Here is a 19144-nt window from a genome sequence, read left to right as displayed (position 1 = left end):
GTTTGTGTTTTTTGCTTCCATGGAGCGATACATTCAAATCAAGGCTCTACTCTGATCGCATCCTTAATGAGTGGTCTTGAGTAATAGTTCTCCAGGGTTTCTTTGGACATTACCGTTAGTTTCGGGCTATAAGCCACTACTTTTTGCACAAGCTTTGAACCCCGCGGCTTTTCTATGGATCGTCCATGATTTTTGTGATATCGTAAGAGGATTTGTTTTGGTTGCTCCGCTGTTGTACGGCACTACGTTGCCTGGTGGAAGGGCATGTGATCATTCAAAAACCCTCAGTATGGCAAACAAAAGAAATGCATATGATGCAGCTTTCAAATTAAAGGCAGTCTATTTGGCACTCAGCAAGGGAAATAGAGCTGCTGCACGTACCCTTGGTATAAACGAATCAATGGTGAGACGTTGGAGACGAACTGGCTCTGTGCAAAAAGACGAAAAAAGCTTTCAGAGGAAATAAGAGCAGATGGCCCAAACTTGAAGACTGTATTGAAGACTGGGTGAACACGCAGAGAGCAAACGGGCGAGGTGTTTAAACTGTGCAGATCCAACTAAAAGCCAAAACAGTCACCAACGAAATGAAGATAGAAAATTTCAGAGGTGGGCCATCCTGGTGTCACAGATTTATGAAACGAAAAGGACTGTCCATGAGGGCACGGACGACTGTGTGTCAGCAACTCCCTCCCGACTACGCAGAGGAAAGTAACAAACTTCCGCAAATTCACACTAAGAAAGATAAACGAATATTCCATCGGACCGGACGAGATCATAAACATGGATGAAGTGCTATTGACGTTTGACCTGCCCCCTCACTAGGACTGTTAACAAGCAAGGCGAATCAACCACCACGGTGAGAACCACTGGCCATGAGAGAACGAATTTCACTTGTGCGCTGGGCTGCACAGCATCAGGGTTTCAACTTCCGCCAATGGTGATCTTTAAGCGGATGACTATGCCAAGAGAAGAGATCCCGAGCGGCATCTCTGTTAAGGTCAACAAGAATGGGTGGATGGTGGAAAGCGTAATGAAGGAATGGCTGCAAGAGTGCTATGGGAAGCAGCCTGGAGGATTCTTTCGCCAAAAAAAAAAAAAAAAAAAAGCGTTGCTTGTTTTGGACAGCATGAGGGCCCATATCACAGATTCTGTGAAAGCAGCCATTAAGAGCACAAACTCGATTCCAGCTTTGATTCCTGGAGGCACAACGAAGCACCTGCAGCCACTCGACATCAGTGTGAATCGTGCGTTCAAAGTAGCACTACGCGTTCAGTGGGAGGCATGGATGACGAGCGGTAATAAATCATTCACCAAAACTGGTCGCATGCGAAGAGCAAGTTTTGCCCAAGTCTGCCAGTGGATTCTGACAGCGTGGAGAAGTGTAAAAGCATCCACGATCACCAAAGGATTTCGAAGGGCTGGACTGCTGCATGATGGAGAGGGGGACACCACCACTGCCCTTCAGAGGGTTTTCGACTCCGACACTGACGAGGATTTCTTTGGTTTTGAAAGTGACAACGAAGGGGAGTAGCGGAGAGTGGATGACGAAGCCATCCTGAGCCTGAGGACTTTATGGGTTTTAGTGCGCAGGAAGAAGAGAAAGATGGTGGTGAATGACTGACTTTTCTTCTTGTTAAAGCCGTGTTACTGCACCTGAGCCTAAAAGGTAGGCCAAATCTCTTTTTCTGGTGTGCTGTAGGTTATTGTTATGTACTACATTTGTTACTCGTTTATAAAGCACAGCATGTTTCGTACTTGTAATTACCGGTACTTGTGCATATACGTAAAAAGTTATGCAAATATGTACCGGTAACTTGTTTTTCAAAATATTAATAAAAGGGATGTGGTCCCAAACAGCCATCTCTTTCCTGACAATCCCCTTTGTGCGCATTCTCATACATATGGTAAGTAAACATTAAAACACCTGCGGCTTTTAGTCAGGTGCGGCTAATGTATGTACAAAACAGGATTTTCCCCTAATTTTAGCTTGTGCGGCTAATATTCAGGTGCGCTTTTTCAGTCCAGTCCTTGACTGAAAATGACTTTCAGAGGACAAAAGTTTTTTAAGACACTTTTAACACTGACTTTTGAATCATTCAAGCAATAAAAAGGCACCTAACTCCTGGGAACCAGTGTTGTGTCTACACACAACAGACAACTTAGCAACAAAACAATTTTAGATTGCATCCTTTCAGCCTGTCACATAAATCCATTATTTAGTCCTATATTTCAAAGACAACAGTTTGAGAAGCATGAAATACGATTTTTACAGCAACAAGATTAGTTCTAAGAACTGCTAACCAAGAACCTGGCATATCTCAGCTAAGTGGGCTAAGCTTTGAGGAAATTGGACAATTAGGGGACAAAAAAAAAAAAAAAGTGGCAGGTATCTGAAAGTCATAAAAAAATCCAGCATAGACCTGACACATGACCTGATAGATGCATCTGACTCCCATGGTTCACCATCTACTGTTTGCCAAAGCCTCAGAATTGCTCGCAGTGGAGGGTGGCATCCAAAGAAGAGCTTTAAATGCCCTTCAAGAAGCCTGGTGAACCATTCCTGAAGACTGCTTAAAGAAATTACACAAAGAGAATTCAAAGCTGCTCCTACCAAATATTGATTTTCAAGCTCATTAGAATTGTACAAATTATGTTTTTGACTTATCTATTGTATTTCCATTTATGCTCGAACATGTTTGAATAAATCTCTGCACATATTTCCAAATTTCCCAGCAAAATACAAAGAAATGATAGGTGGCTCAAGACTTTTGCACTGTATCATATACATGTTCAGTTGTACAGTTGAGGTCCTGTGAGGACAGTTATGCTGCAAACGTATCTATAGTAGGGCTGCCACAAACGATTATTCTGATAGTCGACTAGTCACCGATTATTTTTGCGATTAGTCGACTAATCAGATCATCATCCATTGGACGTAAAACGTTCAGCTTATTGCACCAGCAGCATCTGCTCTTATATAACTATCATTAGCTTACAGCTTTAAGTGTTTAAGCTAACTAAAAATAAAGACAAGATGATAGTTTATTAAATTTTAATGAAATTTGCAGATTGTTTCGGTGAAGTTTAATAAACTCCTTGCTATCTAAGATATAACAGGACACCAGAGTACTTAATGGCAAGAAGGCAGCGGGTCCAGATGGCATCAGCTCGAGGGTCGTCAGGTCCTGCGCGGACCAACTGTGTGGGGTGATGGAGCACCTCTTCAACCTGAGCCTGAGGTTGGGAAGAGTCCCACAGCTCTGGAAAACCTCCTGTGTTGTACCAGTGCCAAAGACTTCACGCCCCAAGGACCTCAACAGCTACAGGCCGGTGGCTCTGACATCCCACCTGATGAAGACCCTGGAGCGGTTGGTCCTGGCTCAGCTTCGGCGCCTAATAAGCTCATCACTGGACCCACTTCAGTTTGCCTACCAGCCTGGCATTGGAGCGGATGATGCCGTCATTCACCTCCTACATCGTTCCCTCGCTCACCTGGAGACCGCTGGAAGCACTGTGAGAATCATGTTCTTTGATTTCTCCAGTGCCTTCAACACCATTCTTCCCTCGGTTCTAAAGGACAAGCTGGTGAACTCTGGAGTGGACCATCACCTCACTACCTGGATCCTGGACTACCTCACCGACCGACCACAGTATGTGAGGACTCAGGGCTGTGTGTCGGACAGGGTCGTCTGCAGTACGGGGGCCCCACAGGGAACGGTTCTGGCTCCGTTCCTCTTCACCATCTACACTGCAGACTTCTCCCACAATTCCACCCAGTGCTTCCTGCAGAAGTTCTCTGATGACTCTGCAATAGTCGGCCTCATCACTGATGGGGACGACAAGGAGTACAGAGGACTGACTCAAGACTTTGTGGACTGGTGCCAGCTGAACTACCTCCAGATCAACGCCAGTAAAACCAAGGAACTGGTGGTAGACTTCCGCAGGCACAAGCATTCTCCACTGCAACCACTGAACATCCAAGGTATGGACATTGAGGCTGTGGACAGCTACAGGTACCTTGGTGTTCATCTGAACAACAGACTGGACTGGACTCATAACTCAGACGCCCTCTACAGGAAAGGGCAGAGCAGGCTGTACCTGCTGCGGAGACTCAGGTCGTTTGGAGTGGAGGGCCCACTCCTGAAGACCTTCTATGACTCTGTTGTGGCTTCTGCTATCTTTTATGGCGTGGTCTGCTGGGGCGGCAGCATCTCTGCTGGGGACAGGAAGAGACTGAACAGGGTGATCCGAAGGGCCAGCTCTGTTCTAGGATGCCCTCTGGACCCAGTGGAGGTGGTGAGTGACAGGAGAACGGCGGCTAAGCTGTCATCCCTGATGGACAACATCTCCCACCCCATGCAGCAGACTGTGACAGCACTGAGCAGCTCCTTCAGTGGGAGACTGCGGCACCCACGGTGTGGGACGGAGAGATTTCGCAGGTCTTTCCTCCCCACTGCTGTCAGACTCCATAATAAAGACTTTAACTGATCAAGCACACACATCCACACATGTGCAATAATACTAAGTGCAATAATCCTTTCTGTCATCGTTGTATTTTTACTCAGTTGTATATAGTATTTGTATTTGTATTCTATTCTTATCTTATTGTATATTTATTTTATTTTATTCTACTGTATATAGTATTTTATTTTATTCTATTCTGTACAGTTGTGTACTGTATTTATTCTTATTGTATTCTAATTTTTGCCTCATAACTTTTGCACTGTCCACTTCCTGCTGTGACAAAACAAATTTCCCACGTGTGGGACTAATAAAGGTTATCTTATCTTATCTTATCTTAGTAAATTCTCGAGCATCTCACAGTTCTGATAATCAGCTTTTGATAGTCGACGTAATCGTGACTAGTCGACTAATCGTGGCAGCCCTAATCTATAGCCAAAGTTGTTTTTACCTCATTCATATTTGTTCACATAGGTATGACTATTTGTTTATACCTGGGCAGGACAGATTGCTTCACACAGCTTGCAAGCAATGCAACGCTCTTCTCCTGAGGGATACCTGTTTTGACACATTCCAAAAACTTGGTGAGGTTTGATTACTAATACAGTGTCATCTCAGAGCCTCCTATAAAATCTCAGATGTATGGAGGTGTTTTCAGATACTATTCAAAGATGCTAATAGTTTAGAAAAAAAGTTAAATCTAAAAAGTTACAATGTTTTTCTTGCATTGCATATGATCCTCCTTATATAAGAAGTTACTGGTCGATTTGTTAAACAGACACAAACACACTGTATTGTGTGTGTATATATATATATATATATATATCAAAGCACCAATCAATGACTATCAAATTTATTATTCTGACATCTTATCATTGCTACCAATCATATTACACTGACTGGTGTTTGTCAAATAATCATCCTCACCTGCGCAACGCATGTTCTCCTCTGAAGCGTGGCGACAGTGGTCCTTTTTCAAACGGGTAGTTAATGGTGGCAGGCTCTCTGAACAGGTAGCTCATTGTCATGCCTAGACCTGGCATTACAATAAAACCACATTTTCAAATGAGAATGCTTACAATTATTAACACCTCCATGAAAATTTTATGCATCTGTATCAAAAAAAATTCCCCATCTATCAAAAAAAAAATTCCCCATCTTTTATCTCTCAAGCTCAGGTCCCCTGACAGAGGCCTTGGAACTTGAAGGTCATGCACCCTTGCTGTTCCTAGGACGGCGCTCTTCTGGACAGAGATTTCAGATGTTGTTCCAGGGATCTGCTGGAGAAACTCGCCTAGTTTGGGGGTCATTGCACCGAGTGCTCCAGTTACCACTGGGACCACTGTTACCTTCACCCTCCACATCTTCTCGAGCTCTTTTCTGAGCCCTTGGTATTTGTCCAGCTTCTGATTTGCTGTCATTTAGTATCACTACATCTATCAGTACAGCTGTCTTCCTCTGCTTCCCTACCACTACTACGTCCGGTTGGTTAGCTATCACCAGTTTATCCGTTTGTATCTGGAAGTCCTACAGGACCACCATTTTGACCTCGGGACTTCCAGGTCATACTTGGCACAGTATACTATGCCGGCCACTTGGTTATGGCGTTCAAAGTGTGCCCTGCATGCCAGCATCTTGCACCCTACTTATGTGCTGGATTGTCTCAGGGGCATCTTTACACTGTGCTGTCTTTCGGTCCAGTTTGCATCTCCTCCTTTGGCTAGCTTATTATCCCAGCAGGGTACCTGATCATGGGCAGGGATTAGGTGTTGGTGGTCGGTGACGTGTTGGAAGATAAATTGACGTTCCAGACCCAGTTTTGCTGCTAACTGCTTGAGGTTTTATTTCAAACCATTTACCATTGAAATGTAACATCCAGATGCACAGAATCAACCTACTGGGACAAAAACGTTAAAATATCATGGGGGGACTAATGTTACCCTCATCTGTAAGATAACAAATACAAAGAACATTTTCCATGAAGTGACAGTACCCCAACTACTTCCACTGGTAAAGGAAAACACAAAGATCCAATTATTCGTACAGGACAGAGAAACATTCAACTGACCTCTGAAGAGCTCTGTCCATAGCAGTGTTTGTGCTGCTCTGTCTGTGATGGACTTCATGTCGACAGGGATCTCCTGAGCATTCACATACTCTTATGTAGACAAAGAAAGGAACACACACACACACACACACACAGCCAAAACAAAATAATGGTAATACGCCCAATTTACATGAGTGTAAACTGTAAAATATCAGTGTAATTCATAAATCTTTTTTGTTTTTTCATCAAGTGAAGCTGAGTACATCCTTCTTCAGGATGTAAGAATGTGAGGAAAGCCCAACTAAGGAAAACATCCTGAACTAAATTCTAAAACTGTCTGAAGTCCATGTGTGAATGAAAATATCGTGGTACAGCCTCTGAAAGCCCTTGAATTGAGTTGTGTTGTAGCAGCACTTACTGAATCCGTCCCTTTGTGCCGACACACTGAAGGACCTTGCTAGATTCTGGCTGGCCACAAAAAAACCTGAAGGTAAAAACATTTCAGAAAAGATAAACAGTAAACCTACTACAATGCAGTCAACTTGACACTACAGGAAGCAGTCTAGAGTGGAGTAATACAATAGAATTTTCCATCAACACAGAGTATAAATCTTTCTCACTTTTAGCTTCTGTCCAGAAAAATTTAAAACTCTTGTGATGGTAAATGAATTGCTAATTATATTGCCGTTTTCTATTCTTGCCTTACTACTGAGCACTAAAAGCACTTTAAGCTTGTACTGTTTGCTTTAATTATCAGCATTAAACAACAACTAACTAGCTTTTATTGTCTCTTCACTGAACCTAGCAATAGTTATGGATATCACAGCCTAATCTGCACCAGTCAAATATAATCCCTTACATTAAATAATACAACAAGACTACAAACAAACCAACTTAGTCTACATTCCAATAAAGTGAACAGCCTATTGTTGTCATACAACACTGATTTTGAATAATGAAATGTTTATAAATCACTTTGCTTTTCAAGACATCTCTTTATGGTAAATACCCAGATGACATCAGCAACAGAATAATGTTTCCTCTCCTGTCACCTCTTTCTTACATCTCTCTCTACTTCCATCCATCCATCCATCCATCCATTCGCTTCCGCTTATCCTTTTCAGGGTCGCGGGGGGCGCTGGAGCCTATCCCAGCTGTCATAGGGCGAGAGACGGGGTACACCCTGGACAGGTCGCCAGTCTGTCACAGGGCCAACACACAGAGACATTCGCACTCACATTCATTCACACATTCACACCTAGTGACAATTTGGATTATCCAATTAACCTATCCCCACAAGCTGCATGTCTTTGGACGGTGGGAGGAAGCCGGAGTACCCGGAGGGAACCCACGCAAACACGGGGAGAACATGCAAACTCCACACAGAAAGACCCCGGCCTGATGTTGGAATTGAACTCAGGACCTTCTTGCTGTGCGGCAACGGCTCTCTCTACTTGTAAGAATGATTTTATCACACAATAACTTCCTTGTAAAAACAGAAATGTTACCTTTAGGTAGCAGAAATATTGTGTTAGAGTTAAACTTCAAAACTACAGTTTCCTTATTGAGGTGTTTGACATTACCTGCTACTTCTAAAGCTTAAAAAAGCATTTAACGTGATAATGCTCACTCTCATTCTGTGCTAGGGCTAGGCTGCAACTTTACCGACATCTGTATACATCAGGGGTCCCCAACTCCAGGCCTCGAGGGCCGGTGTCCTGCAGGTTTTAGATTTCACTCTGGGTCTACACACCTGAATCAAATGATTAGTTCATTATCAGGCCTCTGGAGAACGGCAAGTAGGGCTGAACGATATATCGCATTTGCGATAATATCGCGACATGATCAAGTGCAATTTTCTAACCGCAAAGGCTGCGATTATACTGCGATTATATTATACAATTCATGGGCTGCATCCTCCTGAGGCCGCATTTGTAGACCGATTACGTCACAGCGACGCGCCGAAGGCTGTCCAAATTACTACCATATCCCAGAATTCATAGCGCGGCCCAGCCAAACTCCAGTTTCCAGCAATGGCGGCCGCTACTAAGTTTTAAAATTACTCATACTAATCTTTCTGGGTCACAAAATAAACTTTTAACATATTTTCAGGCGAGAAAGTAGTTGTGTAAACATCAAATATCTGCTCGGTTTATCAAGATATCCCATATTTGCAAAAGTGCTTCGACGTTTTCAGAGGCGTCTGCTACCCACCAGCTCGACAGCTAGCCGGGAGCTCGAGGGTTACTGATGCGGCCGAGAACGGCACAACTCCCGGCACATCATTTTCAGATCACCGCGGAGTTTCGCTGCTCGGGTTAAACGTAATATATAAGTCACTTAGACAACCTAAAAATGTTATTGTTGGGCTTTTTTCAGTGTTTTGTTTGTTCGTGAGTAAATCGGTTTGGCTGAGATTAAAGTTATTAGATTAGATAAAATAAAACTTTATTAATCCCCCGGGTGGGTTCCTCCTTGGTTTTCACACAGCTGACTAAACGTCAAACAGAAAACTTATTAAACAGAAGTATGAGACAGTCGAGAATTTACACCAGTGTCTGGTTATATTTTAGATAGCAAGAAGCAGACGGCCGAGTTTATTAAACTCCACCGAGACAGCGGTGACGCTAATCAGAACTAGCCTTCTGATTAGAAGGCTAATCAGAAGGCTAGACCGTCCAATTTCACGCCTTTAAATTTTAAAGGCGTGTTTGTGTGTGTGTTTATACAATTGCTATTATGTTTGCACTTTATGTGTAATGTTACTGACTGCAGAGATCAGTAAGATGTGTGTATTTTTTATTTATTAGTTTTATTTATTTAATATTATTTTTTAATTGAATGACTGTCTAGTAGTTCACAGATGTCAAAAAACTGAGTGTGGTAAAGCCACTGATTTTTTTTATGTATATTTCTGCAATCTGCACATTGTACTGACTTTCATTTTAATGTTTACACCAGGGTTCCTTGTCAGCACTTTATGCTCAGATGTTTGTAAGCTAAAAATAAACTATTGTGTATGTTCAAATATACTGTTGTGATTGAAGAAGTTAAATAAAAATGTCAGTCATCAATTCATGCATCACCTCATGTCATCATAACAGAGGTCTGTCTTCCAGGAAAGAACAGTTTAAAATTAATGTAATATAGTATTGGCCATACTATATGATGTATTGCTTGTCTTTGTTTAATAATACAGAAGACAAATACCTTAAAAAATAATCGCATATCGCATCGCAATCGCAATATTGGGGCAAAAAAATCGCAATTAGATTATTTTCCATAATCGTTCAGCCCTAACGGCAAGACATGTTGAGGAGGTAATTTAGCCATTTGAATCAGCTGTGTTGGATCGCGGACACCGGCCCTCGAGGCCTGGAGTTGGGGACCCCTGGTATACATAAATGCATGACAGGGGTGAGAAGTAAGAAAGGATATGTGGCAACAAGGCTCTCTGAACTGTTGAGTGAATAAGAATGTAAGGCCGTCATACCTGGCCTTGATGCAGAGTAAAGTACACGCAGTGTTGCAGCCATCACGTCCTAAATCTGAAACCAGACATCAAAGTTTATGCATTAAGGTGTAATAGTTGAAAGAGAACACAACGTGGATAACATTAACAGATTAAAGTTCATTTTTATTTTTTTTATGGGGGGGCACAGGTAAGTTATGCCATATGAAACAATATGCATGCAAACGTTTATTAATCCTGTATTGTTACTTTCTAATATTAGATGTAATGTACAATGCAACATATCCTTTCTAGATTACATAACAATACCAACATTTGGAAATAAAAGTACTTCGGCAGAACGCGATAGTGACAGTGACTACTAAAACACACACGTCATGACAAATTGACAACCAACTTCCCATCATTTAATACACAATAAATACTAGCAGAGTTTAGGTTTGCCTTCCAAACGGAACGTAAGCGATTCTTGCTAAGCTCACCTGTTTCTTAAACTAAGCTAGCACTGAATAGCAGCCGATTTGTAGCGCACATTGTCAAGGACTTTTGCACATTTCCTTTTAGCTAAATTGCTGTATCTATATCCCATCTTATATTAACCGAGCATGACGCCAAGTCAACAATTCACTGTCATAAAACAACTTGGAAATTGTTTCTCTACCTTTAAGGTTTTTGAAATGACCGGCACGTCGGTACTTGGCCTTCTGAACCACAACAGCGGACGATTTGAGGAACGGACCCGAGATTACAGGAAGTTACACGGGATGACGTCACGAATACGTTCGCAAAGACGAAATGCTGCCCTCATGAGGCGCTAGAGTGTAGGTGCACCTGACATTAGCGCTTCAGTTCTTACTGGCAAAAAGAAATTAGGTTCGTCAGACGTTTTTCTAGTCTGAGCACTACACAACCTCATTCACCCAAGCACTTTTTTATATGCTGTTTCTATGCGCCTTTTGTCTAAAGCATACGAGCAACATGGGGTTAGTATCTTGGCCAGGAATATTTGGCATGCAGACTGGGATCAAAACACTAACGTTCCGGTTAGATGACCTGCTCTTGCTCTACCACTTAAGCTACAACCACCCCTGTAATAATGCAAACAGAGTTGTGTTCCAGAGGACTACACATGGCTGCTGTTATTAGCGTTATTATCATCACTTTATTTTATTTATTTAGAGGAAATAAATTATTTACAGCTTAAGTGGTTGAAATTCTGTTGTTCCCTTGGGACTACGTCATAAAGCTAATAAAGACAAAGTTTGTGGTAGAAACTTACCTACTGGAAAAAAAAAAAACCAGTTAAGATAAATTAATAGTTCTAAAAGGTTTCTATAAGGTGAAGTCATCTGTTTGCTGGGAATACTGTGAGGTTCTGTGGACTGAGACTCAGATGGAGCAGAGGATTTATCCAGAGCAGCTCACATAATTACAAACTTTTCCACCATAAGACCCTGAACTCTCTAAGTAACAGCTCATCTGTTGAGATGTACAGTGGGGCAAAAAAGTATTTAGTCAGCCACCGATTGTGCAAGTTCCCCCACCTAAAATGATGACAGAGGTCAGTAATTTGCACCAGAGGTACACTTCAACTGTGAGAGACAGAATGTGAAAAAAATAAAAATAAAAATAAAAATCCATGAATCCACATGGTAGGATTTGTAAAGAATTTATTCGTAAATCAGGGTGGAAAATAAGTATTTGGTCAATAACAAAAATACAACTCAATACTTTGTAACATAACCTTTGTTGGCAATAACAGAGGTCAAACGTTTACTATAGGTCTTTACCAGGTTTGCACACCCAGTAGCTGGTATTTTGGCCCATTCCTCCATGCAGATCTTCTCGAGAGCAGTGATGTTTTGGGGCTGTCACCGAGCAACACGGACTTTCAACTCCCGCCACAGATTTTCTATGGGGTTGAGGTCTGGAGACTGGCTAGGCCACTCCAGGACTTTCAAATGCTTCTTACGGAGCCACTCCTTTGTTGCCCGGGCGGTGTGTTTTGGATCATTGTCATGTTGGAAGACCCAGCCTCGTCTCATCTTCAAAGTTCTCACTGATGGAAGGAGGTTTTGGCTCAAAATCTCACGATACATGGCCCCATTCATTCTGTCCTTAACACGGATCAGTCGTCCTGTCCCCTTGGCAGAAAAACAGCCCCATAGCATGATGTTTCCACCCCCATGCTTCACAGTAGGTATGGTGTTCTTGGGATGCAACTCAGTATTCTTCTTCCTCCAAACACGACGAGTTGAGTTTATACCAAAAAGTTCTACTTTGGTTTCATCTGACCACATGACATTCTCCCAATCCTCTGCTGTATCATCCTTGTGCTCTCTGGCAAACTTCAGACGGGCCTGGACATGCACTGGCTTCAGCAGCGGAACACGTCTGGCACTGCGGGATTTGATTCCCTGCCGTTGTAGTGTGTTACTGATGGTGACCTTTGTTACTTTGGCCCCAGCTCTCTGCAGGTCATTCACCAGGTCCCCCCGTGTGGTTCTGGGATCTTTGCTCACCGTTCTCATGATCATTTTGACCCCACGGGATGAGATCTTGCGTGGAGCCCCAGATCAAGGGAGATCATCAGTGGTCTTATATGTCTTCCATTTTCTGATGATTGCTCCCACAGTTGATTTTTTCACACCAAGCTGCTTGCCCATTGTAGATTCACTCTTCCCAGTCTGGTGCAGGTCTACAATACTTTTCCTGGTGTCCTTCGAAAGCTCTTTGGTCTTGGCCATGGCAGCATTTGGAGTCTGACTGTTTGAGGCTGTGGACAGGTGTCTTTTATACAGATGATGAGTTCAAACAGGTGCCATTCATACAGGTAACGAGTGGGGGACAGAAAACCTTCTTACAGAAGACGTTACAGGTCTGTGAGAGCCAGAGATCTTCCTTGTTTGAGGTGACCAAATACTTATTTTCCACCCTGATTTACGTATAAATTCTTTACAAATCCTACCATGTGAATTCATGGATTTTTTTTTTTTCACATTCTGTCTCTCACAGTTGAAGTGTACCTCTGGTGCAAATTACTGACCTCTGTCATCATTTTAAGTGGAGGAACTTGCACAATCGGTGGCTGACTAAATACTTTTTTGCCCCACTGTATACAAACACCAACATTCAGATGAGCTTTGAATGAACCTTGTGTTATATGTGGTTCTTTACAAAAGAAAAAGAAAAATAATTCAGGCTTAAAATGTGCCATCTCATCAAGATCAAGTTTTTCAACGTTACAGGAGTATATGTACTGGAAAAACCAATTAACACATCATCATGGACACAGTGTCATGGATCATTGACTTAAATATTTCATTTCATTTGTTAATTGCTATGTGAAAAAAATTACATGAAAATAATTCAGTGAAATTTTGAGAAAATTTCAAAGACTACTAAATGAAATGCAGTCTTCTGTCTCCCTCTAGTGGTGGTTAATCCACTAAGGCAATTTGGAAATCTAAAGCTAACATTTTAATGTCATGTCCAGTGTTGGTCAAGTTACTTGAAAAAAGTAATCAGTAACTAATTACTGATTACTTCCCCCAAAAAGTAATCCCGTTACTTTACTGATTACTTATTTTCAAAAGTAATTAATTACTTAGTTACTTAGTTACTTTTTTAAAATACGATTTACAACCTGAATAGGTGATAAAGCGATAGATCTTTCAGCCCAGTTCTACTTTTTCTGCATAATCCATCATACAAAATGTAATCAAATGGAAAAGTCTCTTTTTAAAACTTTTATAGTTTTATTAATTTTAATCTTTTAACTTTATGCATCAAGCAAAAATGTAATTATATGCAACATTCTCTGACTGGAAGAAATTTGTTTAATATTTAAACCTATTTTCTGCACATTCCAGCACATAAAATATATATTTTTTTGTGTTTACACTCAGTCTTTCAAATAGATGCAAGTAAAGCACAGCAGAAAATAAATAAAGTCAAAGACTAGCGGTCCTTTTATGGAACGCCAGGACTGCCATAATGAATTAATTAAATACACCATTAAATAATTAATTAAATGTGTCAATAATTAATTAAAATTGGAATTAATTAATTAAATAAATAGGTATGACACATGTAATTAATTATTGACACATTTTATTAATTATTTATGTATTTCACATTTTAATTAATTGTTGCCACATTTAATTAATTATTTAATTATATATTTAATTAATTATTTATGTATTTCACATTTTAATTAATTATTGCCACATTTAATTAATTATTTAATGGTGTATTTAATTAATTCGTTATGGCAGTCCTGGCGTTCCATATATCCTTTTGCTCTATTTTCACCTGTAAAGCAGGAGTTGGGTAGGCGGAGGTTTACCTTGGTGCAGGTGTGCCGCAGCGGTCAGTGGAAGGATACGGCAGTTTCTCTGTGAATTTCCCATTACGTGGTAGCGCACTCGGAGCTTGCTTGGAAGTTTAGGGGTTTTTTTCGCTGTAAAAAGATGTTTTCTTCCCACGCACAATGCTAATGGACGCTAATGTTTTTGTCACTTTTTATGGAATCAAACTTAAAGTAAGGTCAGTACTATTTATTTAATTAATTAATTCCAATTTTAATTAATTATTGCCACATTTAATTAATTATTTAATGGTGTATTTAATTAATTCATTATGGCAGTCCTGGCGTTCCATACTCTGAACAGCAAACCTCACATTTAATAGTAAAGCATTTAGCCTAACGTATCCATCCATGGCTCCTTGAACTCAACCTTTTGATTGAGTTCAACCTAAGATTTTTACATCCAAAAAGAATGTTATTTTACAGAAACACCATAAACTGAGGACTTTATTTCAAGCCGCCAGTTCGCTGATGAGCACACCTCGACTGAACCATCACACACAGAACCTCATTAGAAGAAGCAGCAGAGTGTTTAGTGTTCACTGTTTTCCGTTGCTTGTTCTCCTGCCCATTCTCTGCAAGTGGAAAGCCCCGCAGCCGACACAGTTGTACACCAGCGCCTGCTTACTGCAACAAAGAGAGACGGGACTCAACTGCAGTGTCATATTGTGTTTCAATACTGAGCACATCAGTCATAATATCATCTTTTAGTGTCACGTACCCAGATTTCTATTATTCTATTAGCACTTTACTTTTACCCTCACAAATCCCCCTGCTGCTGTTACTTTGTGCATTTGTTCCTGCAATGACCCAGTTTCAGGATCATTCATCTTTCATCACACAGGATAGATCAGCCTTTGTTAGCAGACAGTGCGTGCGTGTGTGTGAGCGAGCACCTGGCTGAGTTTTTGACTGTAGCCTGTCCTGTGAAGACGCGGACGAAGACTCGAATGTAAAAGTCGACGCTGACGGACAGCAGGGGCTGGATGTATCGCTGGTACACTCCTGCCCTCTGGTCCAAACTGTGCAGGATGATACGCAGAGCCTGGAGTTCAAAGATGGAGAGAGGCACGTATTCAGCACTTTTTTTCTCTTGCTGTGAAAATCTGGAAAACATCTCGGATCTGTTTACAGGGATGTGAGGAAATTATGTTGGATAAGAAGTTTTATTCGGCTGCAGAGGGGTTTCTTTTTCATCAAATCAAATAGAATTTATGAGGTTTTTTTAATGATCCTTGCATTTATGTTCCATTACTGCCACTCACAGCTAGAGAAGGTGTGAATTCCACTACTGTGTGGAAAACTACTTGTGCTATATGCAGCATGAAATCAGATCATGATAGCACATGAGAAGGTGGGAAAAAGAAGAAAAGACCTTTATGAGAACACCACACATGTTCTGGCTGTGGTGCAAACACATTCACCAGTTGCTCTTTTCTTGTATTTCTGCCAAAGAAAATATTCAACACGAACGGCGTTGTCTACACGATGACTCTTTGGATGGTTGCCCAAGTATACTGTGTAATTTATTGTTATCCATCTGGATCCCACTGAGACAGCTGCATGTTTGACTTAGATGACTCGATAAGCCCTTCACCCTTATTTTAAAAAGCCACCTACAGTCTTCCTGTCTCATGTTTCCCTACAGGCAGGTAACAGTCGTGACTTTCACTCATCAAATAAGTGTAAAATTTATCCTTCTGCTTTTCAAACATGTAGAATTGTGTGGTATATAGAGATATTTTATGTCTTTTACTTTTTTCTGTATTTTTTGCATATATTTTGTTATTTTACTAATATTTAATTTCAATCCAATTCATTTTTATTTATATAGTGCCAAATCACAACAACAGTGTCCTTATATTATAAAGGTAAAGACCCTGCAATAATACAGAGAAAACTCACAAATCTGACAAAACATGAGAAAGCACTTAGTGATGGTGGGAAACAAAAACTCCCTTTTAACAGGAAGAAACCTCCAGCAGAACCAGGCTCAGGGAGGGGCGGGGCCATCTGCTGTGACCCGTTGGGATGAGGGGAGGGAGACGAGACAAAGGCATACTGTGAACGTGATCCAAAGATTAATCAATTACTAATAATTAAACACATAATGAGTTTAGAAGAAACACCCAGTGGATCAGGGGAAGCACTGAGCAGCCAAGGCCTATTGCTGCATATATAAGGGAGGATTCGGGGTCACCTGATCCAACCCTAACTTTATCCCTTATCAAAAAGGAAAGTTTTAAGCCTAATCTTAAAGGTAGAGAGTGTTTGTCTCCCAAATCTCAACAGGAAAGGGAGCCACAAGTAAGCCTGCAGTCTGAGAGTGAAGTTATCTACTGGGGTGATACAGTACTCTGAGGTTTTTAAGATAAGATGGGGGGTGATTATTAAAGATCTTTTATGTCCTGGATTTAACAGGGAGCCAGTGAAGAGAAGCCAAAATAGGAGAAATATGCTCTTCCTTTCTAGTCCCTGTCAGTACTCTCGCTGCATCATTTTGGATCAACTGAAGGCTTTTCAGGGAGTTTTCTAATTACATGTAATAAAACAGTCAATTCTGAGTCTCTCATCCCGAAACTGACTCCAACATCTTGGACTGCAGCTGGTGACGGCTGTCCCGGTGATCCGTTACTAGCCGGAGGTCCAACTTATACTGTACCTGAAGCAAGTGCAGGCTTGATGCCTTCAGGTTGAACAGAAAGTAGAGTCACCATCTGCGGTCCAAAATGGAGGAGCTGGAGATGATCCACAAGAAGAGGAACTTCTGGAGAGGTAGCCAATCATTGCTCTGCTATTTCTTTTCCCAAAGTGTGCACACTGAAGGATTATAACCTCAGACAATCGCAACAAGAATAAAATATCATTTGTTTTTGACGTCACGAAAACTCACTTGGCTAAATTGAACGTACGATTACTTACAGCGTCACCGTCTCACTCAGATACATTCTGCATGCTTACACACTAATGCAAACATGACTGTGCATGTACTGCAATGTGTCATTTTCACATTTCTGAGAGTGAGCCAGAGTGTGGAGAGTGTGTTTGTTTGTGTGTATACTCTGTATACTCACCATTTCATGACAATATTTGGCTTTGATGGAGACTGAACCGTATTTGCTGTAGCAAGTTTCTCCACTGTTTCCTGCCATCACCGCCATGTCTGTACAGGTTATACATAAAAGACCTGAGAGGGGGGGAGAGAAGACGAGAAATCTAAAAGACTGAAATTTATAAACCTGCAGTGGCAGCTTAACCGTGTAGATTAGACATCATACATATACACAAAAAGAGACACACACACACACACACACACACACACACACACACACACACACACGCACACTATTCTCTGCTTTGTGACAAACAAAGTGATTTTGACACTTAAAGTGGATCAAACCAAACAAGAATTATTTCACTAACAATCTCTCGCCCACTTCTGATCAGCTGCCAAACTGATTTTATGGTGAATTTTGAAAAGTAATCTGAATTCACTTCAGATGAAACGCAGTGTTGAAAACAGCTCCGTGTGGTGTCAGCTTCTACCTCCATTATTGGGCTACATACAACAGGCCATTAAGCTGGCAAGGAGCACTTGACCGAGCTCCTTAGAGTACGATCTTTACTTTAGAATATAAAGCACCTAGAGGTGGCTGTTGTTGTGATTTGTTGCTATAAAAATCACATTTAATTGAAACTTTCAGCCAGTTAACATTTAGTCTATCACACACATGCACCATGCTGTTGGCTTTTTAAAAGACTGCATACATGCATGTGTCAGCAGCCTCTGCACTAGTTGAATACTTGCAGTTACAACAGTGATCTGAAACTTTCCACATCCCTGACAGTGATGAAACCTAGAGGAGCTGCTACGGTGAACTACCCACCTCCTTCACTGACAGACTGAACGGCAGCATCCAGGAAAGAGGCCGGGCTACCGTAGGGATCCAGATCAATGACGTCATAGCGATCCTTCTTCGCTCGCATGTCATACACAGGGGTGGCTGTAGCTCAGGTGGCAGAGCAGGTCAGCCACTAATCAGAAGGTCGGTGGTTCGATCCCAGGCTGCATCCTGGCTGCATGCCAAATATCCTTGGGCAAGATACTAACCCCATGTTTGCCTACTGGTGGTGGTCAGAGGGCCCGGTGGCGCCTGTGTCCGGCAGCCTCGCCTCTGTCAATGTAGCTTGCTATCGCCAGTGTGTGAATGGGTGAATGACTGAATGTAGTGTAAAGCGCTTTGGGGTCCTATGGACTAGAAAAGCGCTATACAAATGTAGGCCATTTACCATACATCAGCATGCTGTGTTTAAAACCCGGGAGAGAAATTTTTATTTATTTATTTTAAATGGTCAAAGGTCAAAAGTGAAGAACAATGAAACAAGAAGTATGGGGGGAAAGAAGATGGTACTGAACAGTGGAGCTGATAAAAGTGGGAAGTAAAGCAGAGGAAACATGCTGACTAGTCATACCTGGCATCTCTGCAGCTGGCGTGGAGCAGGTGGCTCACTCCGTTGTACTGGGCATTCCTGGCGATCAGAGCCGCCGTCTTAGCAGGGAAGATGTGAGTGAAGTTGGCCCCCCCACCTTCTTCAAATCCAACAAAAGTGGTATCAAACGTTTGTGCTGGTTTGTGCTGCAAAAATTTTCGTTTGTGCTGCCTCTGTTTTAAAGATATTAATGAAAATGTAAAGGTCAAAAGGTCAACCAGCCCCCCCACATTACCCAAATCAAACAAAATTGATGTTAAACGTTTGTGCTACGTTTGTGATGGTTTGTGCTGCACAAATTTTT

At 41.6% G+C, this 19144-nt stretch overlaps 2 protein-coding genes across 2 annotated transcripts in view; both read right to left on the bottom strand.

Annotated features, from left to right (window-relative positions):
- LOC309708446 (NADH dehydrogenase [ubiquinone] iron-sulfur protein 8, mitochondrial-like) overlaps positions 1-10755 on the bottom strand; it is an 18037-nt gene extending 7282 nt beyond the window's left edge. Inside the window, exons 1-6 of the mRNA XM_082536502.1 lie at positions 10642-10755; positions 10002-10056; positions 6927-6992; positions 6530-6619; positions 5389-5497; positions 4956-5019 (exon numbers count right to left, since the gene is read on the bottom strand). Of these exons, the coding sequence (XP_082392628.1) occupies positions 4956-5019; positions 5389-5497; positions 6530-6619; positions 6927-6992; positions 10002-10044 (372 nt within the window). The 5' untranslated portion in view covers positions 10045-10056; positions 10642-10755. The remainder of the gene's footprint in view (positions 1-4955; positions 5020-5388; positions 5498-6529; positions 6620-6926; positions 6993-10001; positions 10057-10641) is intronic.
- Positions 10756-14637: 3882 nt separating this feature from the next.
- LOC309707733 (tRNA (guanine(26)-N(2))-dimethyltransferase-like) lies at positions 14638-18913 on the bottom strand. Its single transcript, XM_082535221.1, has 4 exons — positions 18237-18913; positions 17424-17536; positions 15246-15394; positions 14638-14976 (listed from the first exon to the last, which is right to left on the bottom strand). Exons 1-4 carry the CDS (start codon positions 18334-18336, stop codon positions 14889-14891), a joined length of 450 nt encoding a protein of 149 aa, XP_082391347.1. The 5' UTR covers positions 18337-18913; the 3' UTR covers positions 14638-14888.
- Between the last annotated feature and the right edge of the window lie 231 nt (positions 18914-19144).

Source organism: Aulonocara stuartgranti, assembly GCF_965226115.1.
Source record: "Aulonocara stuartgranti genome assembly, chromosome: 6".
NCBI classification, from domain to species: Eukaryota; Metazoa; Chordata; class Actinopteri; order Cichliformes; family Cichlidae; genus Aulonocara; species Aulonocara stuartgranti.
The sequence above is the reverse complement of the archived record's forward strand: the minus strand, read 5'-3'. Positions and strand labels throughout refer to the sequence as shown.

Coding starts and splice junctions, on each gene's coding strand:
- LOC309707733 (XM_082535221.1), bottom strand. CDS start 18,336: ATGCGAGCGAAGAAGGATCGCTATGACGTCATTGATCTGGATCCCTAC. Junction 17,537..18,236: donor TCAGTCTGTCAGTGAAGGAG/GTGGGTAGTTCA, acceptor CCCCCCTCTCAG/GTCTTTTATGTATAACCTGT. Junction 14,977..15,245: donor ACAGTCAAAAACTCAGCCAG/GTGCTCGCTCAC, acceptor TCTTTGTTGCAG/TAAGCAGGCGCTGGTGTACA.